This window comes from Panulirus ornatus, chromosome 14 (genome assembly GCF_036320965.1).
Source record: "Panulirus ornatus isolate Po-2019 chromosome 14, ASM3632096v1, whole genome shotgun sequence".
Lineage (NCBI taxonomy): Eukaryota > Metazoa > Arthropoda > Malacostraca > Decapoda > Palinuridae > Panulirus > Panulirus ornatus.
The window spans coordinates 60,477,725-60,497,025 of record NC_092237.1 but is presented as its reverse complement, the minus strand read 5'-3'; the positions used below and the strand labels follow the sequence as shown (position 1 = coordinate 60,497,025).

General features: G+C 44.8%; 1 protein-coding gene across 1 annotated transcript in view; it reads right to left on the bottom strand.

Annotated features, from left to right (window-relative positions):
• Positions 1–10,600: 10,600 nt before the first annotated feature.
• Positions 10,601–19,301, bottom strand: part of MED20 (Mediator complex subunit 20) — a 44,587-nt gene continuing 35,886 nt past the window's right edge. The window contains exon 5 of the mRNA XM_071670078.1: positions 10,601–13,356. Within this exon, the coding sequence (XP_071526179.1) occupies positions 13,237–13,356 (120 nt within the window). The 3' untranslated portion in view covers positions 10,601–13,236. The remainder of the gene's footprint in view (positions 13,357–19,301) is intronic.

Sequence of the window (19,301 nt, the reverse complement as noted above, 5' to 3'; positions counted from 1 at the left end):
AGAGACTACGAAGATCAGCCATGTTTAGGATGTGCGTCTCCTCACATATCAGCGCTTTACAATGAACGCTTGACTCTGAGGACGATCCCTCCCCACTACAAACCATACAATATCACACACGAAGGAGGTAATGATTCAACCAGACAGCATTAACGAAAAAAAAAATGTACAAATTAGATATAATTATCTAAATGAGCATTTCGGTACCGTACTGACGTGTGATGAGGGTGCAGAACACTGCAATCAACATAACTACACAACTGCCCGTACCACGGCAACACATCTAGGCAAATGGCCCTTCTGTCTTCGACTCGGGAGGAACACCCCGCCCCCCTCCAAGAATGCCATCGGGGTTGACAGAGCAGGCAGCTTTAAGCTTATCAGCACGACACATCTGAAGGGTCCTGTTGATGGCGGGGGTTAGCGCAAGGGAACTGTGAGGAGGATACTGGAGGCCCGCTGTGAGGGGGCCAAGGAGGAAGCTAAGTTTTGAGGGTGGTAATTGAGAAGCAAAAGCGGCAGCTCAGAGTGCGGTAATTGGGTAGCAAAAGTGGCTTATCAGAGTGCGGTAGGTGGGAAGCTAAAGTGGCAGTTTAGAGTGCGGTAGTTGGGTAGCAAAAGTGGCAGCTCAGAGTGCGGTAGTTGGGAAGCTAAAGTGGCAGTCTAGAGTGCGGTAACCAGGAAGCAAGTGGCATTCAGAGCATGGTAGTACCAAGTAAGTAGCAGTTCACACAGATGGGGAAACGATACTTGACAGACGGGCTTCTGATTTAAAGCAAATTTTTTTTTGAAGAAAACCGTTGAGAGACTTGGACAAGCTTTTACAGACTTAGCTTCTGGAGACTCTAGATAAGCTTCTGTAGACTTCAACGTGAGCCTTTGGAGATTCAGGTTAACCTTACTGAAGCAGTGATAAACGGAGCAATGTATGTGACTTTAGATCCCTCAATACTGCATCGTACGTACAGGAATATCTACCAATACCGAAATACCTATCAAAACGTCTGTTGTGTAAAATATAAACACACAGGGTATGTAAATATAGACGTTATCAGCTGCTGAGTATTACAAGGAATGTTACCTTAGCTCAAGCGGCACGAAACTGGACGGGCATATTGGGTCAGACACGCAGAGCCTTCAAATTGCCATGTAGTAATGACCTTACTAGGTGGTATCATATAGGGCAAGTTGTGTCATCCGGCCCTATCCCTTAGGGTAACTCCATCCTTCATGCACCTTAAAGAGCAACCCCAACCAACCCAGATGAAAAAGCTCCTCCCTAACCCTGTCCAGAGGTCAAGCCCAGTCTCGAACCCAACCCTAACCCATCCCAGAGGACAACCCCAGCTCCTAACCCTCTTGTAACCTAACTCAAAGGGCAACCCCTTGTTCCCCTCTCCCATACCCCAAAGAGCAACCCCAGTCCTAGCTCAACCTTAACCCACCCCGGAGGACAACCCAAGCCCCTAGCCCACCCAGAGGGAAGCTAATCTGGAATACGACCTCGTTTAATGAGAATGGACCAACGAAATATATGTCAAGGGGACGAGTGTAATGAATGTTGTTTATGTGATCCTCTCACCCTGGTCATGTTGTTTATGTGAACCTATCGGCGTCGTGTTATTTATGTGATCCTACCGAGGGGAGCCTACTGAGGTCAAGTTGGCTATGTGACCCTATCTGGGTCAGCAGTGTTATGGTTACAGGGAAGACGAGAGTGCTATCAATGAACAGATTGATGTCTTGAGGTGACGCGTTTGACAGTGATGGTGTGGTGGTGGAGTAAGGCTGAGGTGTCTGGCAGCGAGAGTGGAGGCCTCTGGGGAATCCTACGGAAGATTGGGGGAATCGACGCTTCGGATCGGCCCCTGTTGGCTTATGTATCACAGGAAGGTTTCCTGTATCACAGAAAAGTCTCATGTATCCCAGGAGGCTCTCACGTATCAAAGAAAGGTCTCATATATCACAGAAAGGTCTCATGTATCCCAAGAAAATCTCGTGTATTATAGAAAGGTCCCATTCATCCCAGAAAGGTCCCATGTACCACAGAAAGGTCCCAGGTAACACAGAAAGGTCCCATGTAACACAGAAAGGTCACCTGTATCACAGGAAGGTCTCACGTATCCCCGGAAGGTTTAGTCTCCGGCTGGAAGTTAACCGTGGGGTCTCCTAAATATTACTTCTGAAAAAAAAGTAAAAAATTGCGAGGCAATATTTCACGAGGCAGCCGTCGGGAGCCACTTATTAAATTCAGCGTGACACATGAGGGTTGACCTGACCTACTTGTTTCCCTCCCTCCCCCTCCTCCTGACCCCAGCCGATGCCAACCCCCTTCCCCCACAACACCACCACTCTGGAATACCTTTCCATCTGTCCATCACCACCACTGTGGAAGACTGATCTCTTATGGTGGTACAGTCTGACTCCTATTTTAGTATAACTTGCCTCCTAATTTCCTTTGCCTTTATTCCTACCTCACTATATTATATAATCCTTCACAGGAACACCATGACCTACAATCTAATACACCCAGAGCTCTTTACCCAGATAAACTCTCATCTCCCGCTCTGGTCCTCCTTATCCCCGTAATAATCCACCTTCATCCATGTCTTCATGCATCCTGGTGAACCTTAATCTACACCTTAATTTCCCTTTCGACCTGGAGTCTCACTGTGATATACCCTAACACTCCATATGATCACTCGACTCTATTTTTGTTTCCATCTCAACCTTTCCTTCCTGGAGTCTCCTTCTTTGTGAACACTTAGCTCCCTACCTTGTGTCCTACGAGACTCTCCGACCAGGTTAAATGCCTTCCCCTTCCCTAGGGGAAGCTTACCTCCTCCCCTCTTCCTATCTCCCTCCAATATCTTCTTCCCCCTCTTCAAATATTCAACTCTTTCCCCCTAACATCTTCTCCCCATCTTTAAATATTCAACGCCGTCTCATCCGGCTACTCAGGATCGAATTAGCCTTAATCAGGTTACCGGACGATTCCCCTACCCACCCCACGGTTCCATGTACTCGGTGATCTTGCTTGTCCTGGATCTCCAACGCAACGGACGTGTTATGGCTAAACCGGAAAATAGAGAAAAAAAGGTTGACTAATCAGACACTACTTAACTGGAACTTCGCGGCACTTCAGTGCTCATCAAATGTGCTTCACAAATACAAAACCCGTGACTTAAAAATTCCACCATACCAAGATACCGCAAAACCTCCTTTGTACTCGGAAAAGAAAAATGTTACAATAGAACCCTCGTTTCGTATGGCCTTAGGAGCACCATCAAAGAAAGGATCGCTACTGAAAAAACGAACCCATTTCCAATCATCGTTCTGATTCGAGTATTCGCATCGTTCTGACTCGAGTATTCGCAGCATCAGTCTGTTGTTGGAGGAAGGGTCAAGAAAGACAAGTCGACGATATTCTGAACTTTCGCAACCTTCGGAAGCTGAGCCGATGGAACGACTTCGATCAGACTTTCCATTTCCCAAGACCTTTTAAATACGATGTGTTGGTCCTTACATCCTTAGTGATGATGCATTCAACTGCTCTTCCTATAGACGGGCATTTGGAGTCTACGTGGCAAAGCAATCAAGAGAATACTCAGGTTATTCACTGATCAGTATGAGTTAATTACTCTTAATTAACCACTTAAGAGAAATGAAAGGAGAACTCTCAGAACCATCTGATAAAGCTCCCCATTGTTTAAAACCACGGGAAGATCACGAACCATTATGTATGAGGGTATCCGGAGAAACAAATAATCGTTTAAACCTTAGGAGAAATACAGAAACATTTAGAACACATTTCAAGAAACAGTTAATCATTCATGCTACGGTCAACTGAAGAAATGGCCAGTTGGCAAGACACTTCTTCAACAAAGCTGTTAATCATTAAGAGACATTCTCAAGAAACAACGAACAAGTAAGAAGCGAAAAGGAAAAATAACCAGCGAGCTCATAAGAGGAATACATTACCACTCACGAAGACCCTCAGGAAACAACGAAGTAGTCTATCTTCCTCCAGCGAGCAGGAGGAAGATAGAAGTAGCTAAGTGTTGTTCCAGTGAGAAGGAGGAACATCGAAATACATGAAGCTGTTCCACTGGGCAAGAGACACAATGAAGCAGCCAATGTTCTTCAAGTGGGTAGGAGTGAATAAAGGGAACATCGAGGTGGCTACTAATCCTCCAACGGCCGGGAGGAACATCGAAGTGGCCAATGCGTCTCCAAATGGGCTGAAGCACTCCAGCAGCAGCATCCGCGTCTTGCCTCACCTCCCAACATCCCGTGTGTGTGTGTGTGTGTGTGTGTGTGTGTGTGTGTGTGTGTGTGTGTGTGTGTGTGTGAGTGACAGTGACCGGCCGGCTAAGGGCCACACCACCTCAGGTTTATGTTCAATATGTGCCAGCACAAATAGTCCCCGGCGGTGGTGCGTGTCTCGTATTATAACTGATGCTGTTTTGGAAGGCCGGGTATAAATCAGAGAGAAAACGGAGTTTGTGTTATAACTCACGTTTCTTTTTTTTTTTTCTTTCTTGGCAGCTACACACGTTTGGGAAAAGGCTTTTGATAAATCTGATGTCTGCTTTTTTTGAACAGCTACGTGTGTTAAGACAGAGCTCAAGTCATGACGCATTCTTCAAAACAGACAGCTTCAAAACAGACATTCTTCAAAACAGACAACTGCTAGGAATAATGCATTTTCATCATAAAGAAAGCTGCATTCTCGAATGGTTACGTCTTGTAATAACAAAAAGTCTTTCATCTAATGACTGGAGTTTGCTTATCTTTACCAGGAGGCGACACCTACAAACGATGAGGCTTTCACACATTAATTCCTGTTTTTCAACTGGTAGTGACGCCCGGTACTGATAAGGCTCTTGTGTCATAACTGCCGTTATTTTTCACCAGCAGCTCCACCAATGGCATGAAATGCTTGTTATTTTTTCCCCCCACCGTCGAAACCTTTTATTTCTGACGGGCAGCACCGCCGATAACGCCGCACGAACGGTCCCGCTTTGAATGGCAAACTCTTTGATGAGGAGGGAGAGAGAGGGAGGGAGAGAGGGAGTCACGGTAAAATCTTCGTATAGACAGGATAACCCCGTGACCTCTTCCGTGAACGGGCTAACCCCAGGTGAAAGGTTAAGCGACTTGGGCCTCTCGCTCTCATCCGCATACACGAGATACTGCATTGTATTATCTTTTATTCTTCGTTCATTTCAGTAGAAAACAAGGGAGATTTTACAACAACGGGCAGGTAGGTACAATCAACACAAGCAAAAACTGAGGTCATAAATAGATGGCATATCGGCTTTGCATATCATCTTTACCTCACTCCCGGTTTACAGAATTGTTTCCGTGGATGGAAATACTCGTATTAACTGAACTAAAGCCTCATGAAATGATCAACTTGATTCTTCCAGGTCGTTGCTCTAACGAGGGAAGAATGATTAACATGTAGGCTTGCCTACTCAAAGAATACAAAGGAATTCAAACGGCAGCAGAACACTGGGTTTCGTTGAGGTTGCTTGTGAATGAATACAGAGATAGTTTGCGATTGCTCATGTTTAACTTCAGGTGAACATCAGCTCTAGGCCTTTCTTGGGGTTAATATAGGCCTAACATCAACATATATTTATTCATGCAGAATGTTGACGCCACACCAGATTCTCTAACATTCAATCCAGTTGAATGAGACTTTTTCATATCAAAATATGTATACATACACCTGATTGGCCACAATTAAAGACACGAGGAAATAACCTTGAGCCTAGACACACACACACACACACACACACACACACACACACCGAAAATCATTTCACACGTCCGAGTTCGCTCGATATTTTAGTAAGAGAAAATGAGAAATTTATTAGATTACCAAACTTTATGGGATAGCCGGAGCGTGACTCGCGTGTAGGACGGACAGATCTTGCGGAGGGTGCTGGAGAGAGAGAGAGAGAGAGAGAGAGAGAGAGAGAGAGAGAGAGAGAGAGAGAGAGAGAGAGAGAGAGAGACCTAGGTGAAGGGAGGTGTCTCAGGACAGGATGCCATAAGTACGAGGTGGTCGAAGTCTCAAGAATTTCCCGAGGGAAAAGAAAACGGGAGGGCGAGAGAGAGAGAGAGGGGTTGTCAGGCTTCCAGCCAAGACGAACCTATCCTCTAACCATAGGATCTAACATGGCAACAACCTTCATCTCTCTTACCTGGTCAATTACCCCCACACAAAGGTTCAGTCGCGGCTAATCATTTCTATTTCTTTGTTCGCGCAATCTGGCATAAACGCACTCTTAGGTGAGACAGACAGGCACACTGGTTGCTGGTAGAACTGTCAGGCTCAACACACAAGCTACACAAAGCTTCGCTGGGGAAAATGAAACATTTACCCCTGATGGGAGAGGATAGAGGAGGGGAGGGATCCACACTAGGCCTAACCTCCTGGCCTCCCCTGGCAGCGATTCGTATGGATTAAGCAGTGTAAACAAAGCACATGGTGGGGCTTATTTGCTTTTCATTTGAGCCATATCTTACACCGTCCGATGGGGCTGTATATTTTATCTGTAAAGCGTGCGTACTCATCGCCATAAAACTGGTGCCCTTTTTTTTCCTCCGAGAGCCTAATTTTGGATGTGAACTGACCCGAGTGCGCCAATACATGGGTGGGTAGTCTGCCGATAAATACACTGGAAGTGTTACCATAATCTTCCTAAACCCTTATCATGGTCGACACATTAAGGAAATGTTCTCAGATATTCAAACGTGGTATTCACAGGTCGTATCCTTTGTATGTAAGAAGAATGATAACTAGAGAGCAACTTAACTCCACAGTAATATTAATCTCTTCAGTTTTAGAAAAGGTTTTATGAATTAAGTCACGGATGAAGTACGAGGCCACATTAAAGTCTTCTTTTACACACTTTTAATGTTCCATAACATTTTATGGTCATAATCTCTTTTTAACAGGTGTATTACTTTAAACGGCTGTATAAGGTTCGCCTTAAATATGTTCTATGTTATCTTTATGAAACCTACGACGTCCTGATTTGCTTATACGTTCATTAGCTATGAAAGGTTTTATTGCGCGTTGAGCTCGTTCACTAAAACAGCCCTAGAACCCCTTGTGCAACGTGCAACTAGACATCTTCGGCCATTTTAAAAGTGTGTCTAGTGGAGTCGCAAGTCCTGGAGATGAATTACATGTTGCTGCAACAGGTATTGATCGAGACAGAAGCAGGAGGTGAAGAGAATTGTAATTTGTTCTGGAGACGTGTGCTGGGTTAGAGGAGTTTGTGATGAAGTGCAAGGAGGAAAGAACACGGCTCCTCGTGTCTTCAGAAGAGACGAGCCGTCCAAGTTCGAGTGGTGAGGAACTGTGAAGGAGTATTTGGGAAATACGTTCAACGTAGAGCAATGTTAGACTGGCCATGAGAATCACTGTCATCACAGAGCGATTTCCGCATCGTGTGTTTACGAAACCTGCCGAATAATATAACTATCGCACTTCTTTGGCAGGGCTGTTGAAATCAGTCTTATTACGGATATTAAATAGGATAACTGAGCTGATAAATTGGCCATAAAAATACGGAAAGAGTTTCAATTTCAAAGGAAGAGAGAGAGAGAGAGAGAGAGAGAGAGAGAGAGAGAGAGAGAGAGAGAGAGAGAGAGAGAGAGTGTCGGAAACACACAAGCAGACTTAGGAAGCCTATTTGAATAGCAACTCTGTCTAGAAGTCAACGCTGTCAATAATCAGGTCGTAGACAGAAGCTGAATTTCTGGAAACGAAGGAATGGACATGAATTATGAGCGTGTACAGTGGAAGTGTGTGTGTGTGTGTGTGTGTGTGTTTGTATGTGAGGGCGATATGCACTTGATGCACCCAAAATCAAAGGCAACTGAGCATCAGACAACACGAGAACACCGGGAAAACAGGTGAGCTATAGGGGACGTGTTCACATGCCAACAGCAGGTCTTAGGAAGCCTCGCCTTTATGTCCTCTGAAAATTCCTCCAGATTTAAGTCTTATGGAGCCAGACTTTATGTCCCGGATATACCTCCCAGCGTCTGGGGCTGCAAGACCTCAGTGAGGGAGAGAGGGAGAGAGAGAGAGAGAGAGAGAGAGAGAGAGAGAGAGAGAGAGAGAGAGAGAGAGAGATTGTTCTTTAATCATACAAGACTGCTATTTTTCCGATAACCATTTAAATGCGAGAAGAGAAAGTACATGGCAAGCCCTACGTGTTCATCACAGTGACGTCATATCACAAGTACAAAGTCACGTTACATGACGCTGTTATTCGTGATAATGCAGGTGCTTTAGCTTCAGCAAGTTAAGGCACACGAGGCCATAGCATGTCCACAATCCAAGCAAGAGGTTTACTGAACCAAAGTCCTCCAATTCCTCTCTCTCTCTATATCTATCTATCTATAATTTTGACATATAGAAACCAATGAACTCTACAAATTACAGATATATATCTATACACAAGCGGGCACACGCGCACGATTTTCACACTAATTAACTGCAGCGTAAATGACGACCACAAGAGGTCTGAACACAATTTTTCCCTCCCTCCCTTCCCGCGGGAGCCATGTTGTACAGCTGAAAGGCAAGAGAGCGGAAAGGAGGCTGCAAAGCGTTACCAACCGAACAAAAAAGAATCTAACAGGAAAAAAAAAAAAAGAAATCCGGGAGGACACGGCTTTCAAAATTTCCATGACCGGTGAGACGAACGGGAAAAATCCAAAGGTTGGATGAATAACACACAAAGAGAGAGAGAGAGAGAGAGAGAGAGAGAGAGAGAGAGAGAGAGAGAGAGAGAGAGAGAGAGAGAGAAACGCTCTGGTCAAACAAGGTCATAAGGTCGCCACGTGTCAGAAGGGAAGACAAATCTGTCACGGAACATGAGGGACTTGCCTGGAACACGTACATGGAGGGAGAGGGGCAAGCAGGCAGGCAAGCAGGCAGGGGAGCCAGTGGGCCAAGCACAGGAGTCAGGAACAACGGATGGCTTGGTTCCTGGGGACGCTGTTCACATCGGGCCGGCCGACCTGTTATATACCCTTTGTTTACATCTGAGGAGACGTGTATGTATCTGTAATATGTCCTTGGGAGAGAGAGAGAGAGAGAGAGAGAGAGAGAGAGAGAGAGAGAGAGAGAGAGAGAGAGAGAGAGAGAGAGAGAGAGAAATAGTTACCCACAACACTACTGCTAAAGACTTTTTATGTCCTTCATTCTCTAAACAAATATGCCTTACGAAGACATGAGAAACAAGACATGGCTTCTAAAGCTGGTGCTTATAGCTGTTTGTTCATAATTCACTGCTTAGTAACTTACGAGTCCGAGAATAAAGTAGATGACGCCCTCGAATATGGTACGCAACGGAAATAGAATCTGCTATCTTTTCACGAGTTACTTGTCAGAGGGAAACTATAAAAATATATTTGATTGTTAGTCGATACTCTTATCTCCACTTCTCGATATAATTCATATATATATATATATATATATATATATATATATATATATATATATATATATATATATATATATATATATATATTCAGGTAACGTTAACAGAAGACTGAGCCTCAGAGGGAACATCCTCACCTGGCCTCCTTCTCTTGGAAAATTAAAAACGGGTGTACGGCAAGATGTGTTATGTCGCCGCTCCCATATCAGACTAGTGAATCAAATTCTGAAAACAGTGGAGGAGTATCCTTACGATGATGAACCTGGAAATAGGTCTATCTTTGCATATGCTCGTAATCTAGAAACTGTTGCAGATTCAGAAGACCTCAAAATAACGTCAAGAATATGGTGTGTCACCCTTCAAGCCTTCGATCTTAAATGCCTTAGAATTAGGAATGATGGTTGCATACAGGTGAAGAAAGAAGAGAAACTGAAGGAGGAACATGTCTTAAGGACTGGTATATTGAGTATATACGAGTCTGTGTTGAACAAAAAGCTGTATAAAATACACATGTCCAACATGTTGACATTATTTTCCCCCTCCTAAAAGACTTATCATAAGCCACGAAAAGCCATGACCATTATTTGAATAACTACAGTAAGACCTATTCTTCTGTTCAGATTTGGAAGACGAAATTTCATCCTCAAACTACAAAGTGGAATTCAGGATGCTAAAATAAGGTCATTCCTCCATGTAAGCAAAGAAATAAAAAAACAAAATGTACGAAACGGCGAGATAAAAGAGATCTGGAAGTGAAAAGTACTTTCAAAGTTACTTCACAGACGTCGACCGACTTGGTCTGGCTATGTAGGAAGAATGGGGGGGAAAAAAATCCTACAAAACAGCACCCTGACTTAAGAGGACCAGTCAAGACCTAAATGGAGGGAGGCTGGGGGGAAACCAGCTCTAACAGCAAAAGCAACATCCCAATAAAAAAAAATAGGGATGGAAGTTAACATAAATCTTTAGTAACAAAACGTAGATGGAGCGCTCTCCACACTGACACACCGTAGGCCTACAGGATGCATAATGATGAAGGACGATACACGTTTACCATATTTACTACAGCGTATCTACAGGCTCGCCACCACAACATAAATGGGTTATAAATGAAAGCTTTAATGTATATGAAATATTTTAATAGCATTATACAACCTTACATACTAAAGAGGTAACTTTTGACAGTTTGATGAGACACTCGGGACTTATAATGTTCCCGTCTGGAGGCCAAACACGGCTCCAGACCAGCCTGGCTCCGTCCCAGATTTACCCTCGCCCCTCTGTCTTCTACAGCGACCAACCGCCAACCCTACCATCATTCACGCATCATGTATCTCTTCCTCTCCCTCCATCGTCTCCTTGACAGTCCCTTCTTCCTTTCGACATCATTATCTTGTAAATCCTCTTCCTTTTCACTCACTGTGCGATAGAGCAATTCGTCTTCCTCCTCTGAAACCTACTGCCTTTTCCTTCATCGTCTCCTGCAACAATTCCTCCTTCACACCCTCTTGCCTTTTCTCTCATCGTCTCCTAAACAGTTCTTTTGCCTCCTCTGAACCTTCATTCTTATTACCCATCTTCAAGTCTCCCCGTTCTCCCTCACCAATTTCCTCCTGCTGCTGCTCCTCCTTGCGGGCCAGACCGGGGGATGGCGGTAATGGGGATAAGAGCGGGCAACGGACGTGACCCAACACCCAGTAAAAACCCGGTCGGTACAGCCAGGCAAAAACAACCATACCCCCACACCCCCCCGTGTCAGAGCAAAGAGATATACGTGGCACTGAACACGAATAACCAGGCTGTTTCATGCTGTAGTCAAGGTAGATGCCTATATGCCAAGTAAAATCCGGCGGACATCAAATATTTGTACTCTATTTAGGTTATATAAATCACGAGTACACCATTAATTCCCAATGTCTGTCTGGGATGTACATCTGGGTGCAGTCCATTCGATCCTCTGGAGCCAGAGTCCCTCTTCCCGCTTGCAAGAGTCAGTTCACAACTACCCTAGGACTCAAGTCAGGGTGCGTCCTGACAGCCAGCCACGTATCTGCAAGTCACATCTCTGTCATTCTGATCTTCAAGCATACTACAACAGCAAGATACCCACCACTTACTTAAGGGTGAAGAACGCTGCAGTAAGTTCACGTAATAATAATACACTGACTTTCCTTCCTCTAATAATGGCAACACATTTTTCTTTCTTTCTAGTCGTACATTTCTGTTCCTCTCCTCCATTATCACAGCACGTTTCTTTCTTCAAAAAGTTTGGCACGTGTTCCCCCTTTCCCCACTATTTACACACTGGCAAACTAACACTTCCCTTTACTGTTAATTGTGGCATGGATTTCCTTTCATAATAAACCAATTTCACTTTTTTATACAGTGTACTTCATCCTCTTCTTGTGGCACTATATGTACAGTTTTACATGCGGGCAATTCATCTTTTTTTTTTTTTATTGATAAGGGAGCCTTAAAATAAGTAGTTTCTTGATTTCAAAAAGCTTTTCATAAAGGTAGTGCAACCTCGTCTGCATTCTAACACCTTTCCTGCTGAATATTAGAATGTCTAGTGAAGCTTCCCATCTACTGGTAAACAAAAGGTGTACATATATACTGGCAGAATCCATCCTTGATGCCAGTGATTCTAATGGTAAAAACATCATGGCAAATGAAGTATGAGCCAACACATCCAAGTTTTAAGAAAACAATAATCTCCAATGCACTGGTTTTGTAGCTGTAATATAAAACTTTCTTATCCACCACTAATTCTTTCGCAAATGAGACACTTAAAACTAAGCAGGGCAGTGTAAGCTGAAGGTCGTTTGGTAACTAGAGTACAACATTATACAAGGCAAGCAAGCAAGCAATCTGAAGCATTAATGTGACTAGTATGATTCTAGAAGCCGGGGCCCCTCGACCACTATTCGTGCTCCTACTGTGCGCAACCATACAACTTGGTCGAGTTTTAACCATAACCAAGACCATGATATACTCTTGGCATATGGGTGGAGCATAGTCATGGACAAGATATACATATACAATATAAACAAAACATGTTCAGAGGTACGCAGTATTCTTGGCATTTAAAATTCTAACGCTCAGAACAATGGGCACATGTCATCAGAGTATACTATGCTCAGTATACTAAGCCGTGCTGTATACATCTGCCAAATGAATGCAGCATACTCGGGGGATGGTAAACTCTCCTCCTACAGCGGGTAAGCATGCTAGGCTCATGTGACAGGAAAAGCAAGTTCTATCTTCGGTAAAGCTGATCCTAGGAACAAATACTTGCGGGAGCAGAGCCTTAACGTAGGTTGTTGGGCTGGGTACTCTATGGAAGTGCTGTTTCAACTTGGTGCTGGAGGATGGGAAGAGCCAAGGGCGTTCCGTCGAGTGCCCTGTGAGAGCAAGAATGCCTAGTTGCTTAGGAGAAGCTGGGGTGTTTTGCTACAAGTTCGTGAGAGAGAGAGAGAGAGAGAGGGGTCTGCGACGGGTGCTAGTAGAGGTATAGGTATCGGGTTTGGAACAAAGGTGTCGATCTTGATGATGAAGGATGCTGGGGAGCTCGAGGCCAAGCGCTAAAAGAAACACGGACGTCAGAAAAGGTGCTGGGGTGAGGCAGGGTTCTCGATCTTAGTCGTACAGGATAAGCGGGTATGCCACGTTATTCCTGGGGTAGAGGAGGGTGTCGATCTCGCTGTAGTCGGCAGGCTGGGTAGTCGAGCCAAGCACTGGAGGGGGCTTGGCTCTCGGGCTATGAATTCGGCGCGGCGGTTTGCGCAGCAGGGTAACCAGGTCCTTCCCGGAATTCGTTGAACTTCTCGACGTACTGCTGGACCGTATCCTGCGGGGTGTGGATGTCGTGGAACCGGTTCTGCCAAGGGGGGAAAAAACAAGAAATCCTTTGGTTAATATGAATCCGATTCTACCAGGGGAAAACGTACTTCAACATTATTACAGAACCGGCTGTGCTTAGGAAGAACACATACATTACTCTGGAACCGGTTCTACCTGGAGAAAAATGTAAACATTATCATTACTACAAAGCCGGTTCAGCCCTGGAACAAAAAAGTGTTACTATGAAACCGGTTGTCTTACACAGTATAATGTTAGTGTGGTCTTTATCTACCTTATATTACAATTACTCAACACATTATAACACAGCTGGTATACTACTAATCCCTAGGGTTAAAGTATGAACTATTTTCATTCATACAACACCTGTTGTATGTATACGAACACCTGTGCCAGTAATAACACTATACAAAACTAAACCTGACACCTTTGCAAATACTACTACTACAGAACTATACTGACAACTGTACCGATGATAACTCTATAATCATACTGACATCTGTGCCAATAATAACTCTATAATCATACTGACACCTGTGCCAATAATAACTATAATCATACTGACACCTGTGCCAATAATAACTCTATAATCATACTGACACCTGTGCCAATAATAACTCTATAATCATACTGACACCTGTGCCAATAATAACTATAATCATACTGACACCTGTGCCAATAATAACTCTATAATCATACTGACACCTGTGCCAATAATAACTATAATCATACTGACACCTGTGCCAATAATAACTATAATCATACTGACACCTGTGCCAATAATAACTCTATAATCATACTGACACCTGTGCCAATAATAAAACTATACAGAAACATACTGACGCTAAACCTCGACTGCTATCAATAAAACCAACAATACCACTACTGTCACCACCACTACCACCACCAACGCGCGTCTCCAACACCACCATCAACTCATTACTCGCTATCAACACTACTACCACCATCTCTACCATCACCTACCATCAGCAGGCACCACCTGCACCACCACTACCACCCCCACCATCGCCAACAGCATCACCAGGCTTCACCTTCACCAACCATTAGACCTCACGAGATGGTGTTCAATGCGGGAGGACCACAAGGGAGAGTGTAGGAGGATCATACCATCAAATGACTATGGGAAGAGGTAGATGGTTAAGGAATGACTGGTTTGAAGCGATGGGTAAGATGAATTCGCCACACGGAACAGGGAGAGAAATGATGGATCAATAAACATGATGAAGGAATAATCAAATGTGGAATAAAGTAATCAATTCATAGATTATAACCTCATATAGTTAAGAAAAAGCGGAACGGTTACCTATAAAAGTTCGAAATGAAAGACCACAAGATTACTATGAAGACGTTCCAAATTCTTTGTTTTTCCGATACACAACGATTAAAACATCACACGCAACATGGGAGTACATGACAAATGGCGTCTTAGCTACGTCTCTTCCTCGTATATCAAATGACTGTCCTACGTCTTCTATCTCATTCTTGGGAACTTAGCGTGTTTCATTTCCCTGTGGTTTTATGCATATACTAGACAACGTGTATCACTGTTACCTCTGGCTATATATATATATATATATATATATATATATATATATATATATATATATATATATATATATATATATATATAATATCTGTTACCTCTGGCTATATATATATATATATATATATATATATATATATATATATATATATATATATATATATATATATATAATATATATACACACACACACACACACACACACACACGGGAAAACGACCTCAGTCGATCATCCTCTGAATCATCCTCACCCAGGATCATTCGTTTTCCAAACAAATCCACGAAAGTGATTCGAACCCCCGTGATCACATTTACCACACGTGATGCCCCGGGAACACACAACTGAGCGTCTCATTCTCTGGCGGATTGAAATCCCTCGTCTGAAACCAGTTACTCCAGCGAAGCCGTATGACACCCCAGAGACAACCTAATGCTGAAGGAGTTTAAGCCAGCTCGCTCTTTACATCAGCATTTACAACCCAAGCCACTCCTGCAGTAAGGCACGGAGATTCGCCGTATTGAAGACACAACCCACTCCCGTCCTTCCTCCTCCTGCTTAGATGAGTACCAAACACTACCATGTAAATAAGATCTAAACTATTTCTATTGTAAATGTTTTTCACCCTAGCTCAACTTTCCTCCACACTGCTTACTGTAAACCATCCTCCATAATGTACTCTCTATGACATCGCATACAATGTACTCTCCATGGCATTGCCCATATTTCATACCCTATGCCACACACGTTTAGGTATTCTCTGTGCCTTCCCCGTACTGTGTATTCCATGCCATCCCCTTTAAGTATACTTCATTTCAACCCCCCCACAATGTATTCTCCATGCCATCCCCCATAATGTATACTCCATGCCGGCCACACAAGTGTAGTCCACGTCCACAATGACTTCCGCATGCAAGCTCGCACCGTCTGCTTCCTGAGCCACAGTCAAGAGTCATCGTAAAACAATATGTTTACAACCAAGGCCGACACGAAGCCTTACGTGGTATGTTTCTCACTGAAACCAAACCTCCACACTTTTCTGCCAACAGTTCAGGAGCTGGGCGAATGAAACAACCCACACGAGTGCACATACACAAGCACAAGCACACACGAAAACACTGCCATAATCTCTGTCTATGCCAGAGAAGTAGGTATTCGTAAGCAGGTAGGCTCTCTCTCTCTCTCTCTCTCTCTTCTCTCTCTGATAATAGCCCAGTCTTTAATGAAGTAAACAGCGACCATTAGAAGACTCCCCCACTCCTCCCCAGGTTTCCCCAGTGGAGCTATGGCAACGTTCACCCCAGCACAGATCTCTTAGGCCCCAGATGAACGGGTGGACATGGGATCCTCAGGGGTGTGGGTGTGATTAACATTCCAGGTACCCATTTTGCGACCAGTCTGAAGAAGGATGACCACCTGTGTTGGGTGTGGGCCAATAGACACGTCCAAAATTCGAACCCATGTTGACTCTTGGTCAGTAACGCTGACCAGCGCACCACGAAGGCCCGTGTGTGTGTGTGTGTGTGTGTGTGTGTGTGTGTGTGTGTGTGTGTGTGTGTGTGTGTGTGTGTGTGTGTGTCCTTACAGCAGACTTTCAATAACCACGACTTCTACAAGGGGAACTGGGAAAAAGTGAGGGACCATGAGAGGAGAGGCAGAGGAAAGAGAGGAGGTAAGACATGACCTGAACATGGAGTGGAAGGGATAGATAGTGGAAGACAGGGTGTCGGAGGGTATGATGTGTGTTGACGCGGATGGTGAAGGACAGGGGGGGAGCGGGGGGGGGGGGGGGGTGTCAGGTGTGTTAAGCCGATATAACAAGCTTCAGTGGGAAGGAGGAGGAGGAGGGGGTTTGAGGTGTGTTAAGCTGACACAGTAAGATTCTGTGGGAGGAGCTGGGAGGTCGGTCTTTTCTGACGTCGGCGCCGAGTTGGGCGTTGAGGATCAAAGGCTTGTGTGGAACCCCGAGCCTGTGACGACACTTGCCATGGGGGATTAATGATGATGTCACACCCGCGGGGCCCCCAATACCACAGCTACTACACGTGAAAGCCCCTAAACCACAGCTAACAAATCTGTTGGCCTCAAACCACAGCTAAAACACCTGTAGGCCTCAAACCACACAGCTAAGACACCTGTAGGCCTCACCCCTCAGTTAAAACATCTGTGGGCCTCAAAACACGGCTTACACACCTGCACACCCCGCAGATTCCCAAACCCGCCTACAGGAAACTCACAGCTCTTCAGATATGTCCGGTGTTTACTTAACCAGCAGAAGTTTTCACATCGAAAGGAAAGTTCTGCAAGAAAAAGTTCTCACACTGTGATAGAGATCTCACAGCGTGAGACTCCGTCCAGAGAGAAACTCACAAATTGAAAGTAGTTCTCATACCGTACAATTCTAAAGGATGGTCGAAATGTAGGGCAGTCTGGGAGTACCCCTGGCGGAGTAATAGTTTGGATGAGGTAAATTTGGCTGCTAATCATTTAGTCTACTCACAGGTAATCCTCACAACACATTACAGTCAAAAGTCAACAAATGCCATCACATACTTCATCCAAAGGTTACGTGAGTACATTTAAAGGTAAAGACTGACGAAGTTACTTGACGTTCTGCTTACGGAGGCGGGTGGATGGCGTTGTACCAGACTGAAGGAGCAACCCAGACATCACAAAAGAATGGAAGGGTTACTGACGACGTTCTACAGCATTAGGGCGGGAAATCAGACCCCTCTACATGGCAACAGGATGCAGGGAATTCCTAAACCACAGGACGTCCCATGAGGCTTCCTACACGACATGAGGTTCTGAAGGCAGTGAAGGATCCAAGGTCACCTTATACGAGACAAGGATCCAAGGTCACCCTGCACGAGACAAGGATCTAAGGTCACCCTACACGAGACAAGGATCTAAGGTCACCCTACAGGATAGGTGGGGTTAACGATGACATTATCCACAAGTGAGAGCGACAATGACCGTGACCACGTTCCACCACACGTGAGACCCGCCGGCCGGGTAAGCCGTGTGGGGCTTCAAGAAACCCGCAAGAATATTAACAACTCCGTCTACGGCTATTCACTGGCCGGTTAACTACCCCCACAGTGCGTAACGTCGTCTCCTCCCCCAGTCTCCCTGTCGCCTTTCCTCTACCTAACCAGGTTTCCTACCACGCCCGTCGTGTCTCGCCACCTCTCTCCCACCCCTGGAGGATGACCCCCTCCCCTCGCAGCACTTGTGAGCGTTGTCAACCTCCTTAAAGGCATGTGGAATCCCATCGCCGTCTGACTCACACCAGCAACATGTAACTGACTAGACTATTTGCTTCGTTCGAGCTGAGGTCAGTTCTACAATGAGAATAAATGTGCAATCATCATATAAGCTACCGAAGTGTCGCACACAACACAGTCTTTCAGCCAATATTTTTTGCCAGAAAGACAAAGAGGTAGAAAGAAAGACACGCAATGCTACAGAGCAATACGGTCAACACCGTCACGATGAAAAGGCTAAGCGTTGTAGCATTTACTACATTTCCCATTCAGTGCAACACCAGACAGTGTCGGAACATGGTCAGAGCAGTTCAGGAGGGACGGAGGGAGGGTATCTGTACCAGGAATAGCTATACACAGTACATACATGGAAGGCCGCAGTGTCCATGGCTCCTGTATGCATGCTTTGCTTAGAAATCTGTCGTGGCTGATGGTCGTCTGGTCAGGTCCAAAGAAACAGATAAGAAAAACACTTTGAGCATTAGACTACTTCCTTTGAGCACGACGGTATGACCCTTGAGCACGACGATAGGACCCTTAGACGTGACAGTACCAGGCCCTTGGCCATGAGGATACGACAGTACAATACCACTAGGCATGATGGCTAACCCTCAAAAGTAAAGGTCAGAAGCCTCCCTTACCAGGTGCCGTACCATCGTCCTCAAGGATCGTACCATCGTGCTGAAGGATCGTATCGTCTTGCTTGATGGGCTAAACCTACTCTAAACCCTTACATCCCGGTCTTCAAAACGTCAACACTGGATCAAGCAATACTAAAATTCGTCGTATGTTTCCAACACGGTGAACTCAAGGTAGATAAACTTATCAGTTCTTGGGGTGATGTATAATCCAAGCTTCGGGCGAGCATGGGTGATGTAGATTATCTACCAAGAAAACTGCGATGAAACTACACTTCCGGAGTAACTGTCCGTACATGTAGTGGTCCATACCGTCTGATACGATCAGCCTTTGAAACTACTTGTCAAAACACGCGTGGAAGTAACTTAAAACATATAACTCCACTTAGGAAGTACCTCCCGAGTCGTGGCCCGAAACAAACCCTCGTGGAGCGGCAGCACTCCCTCCGTCCCTCCCCACTGCTGACAATTGTGGTCCATTACAGTGTTACACAAGAG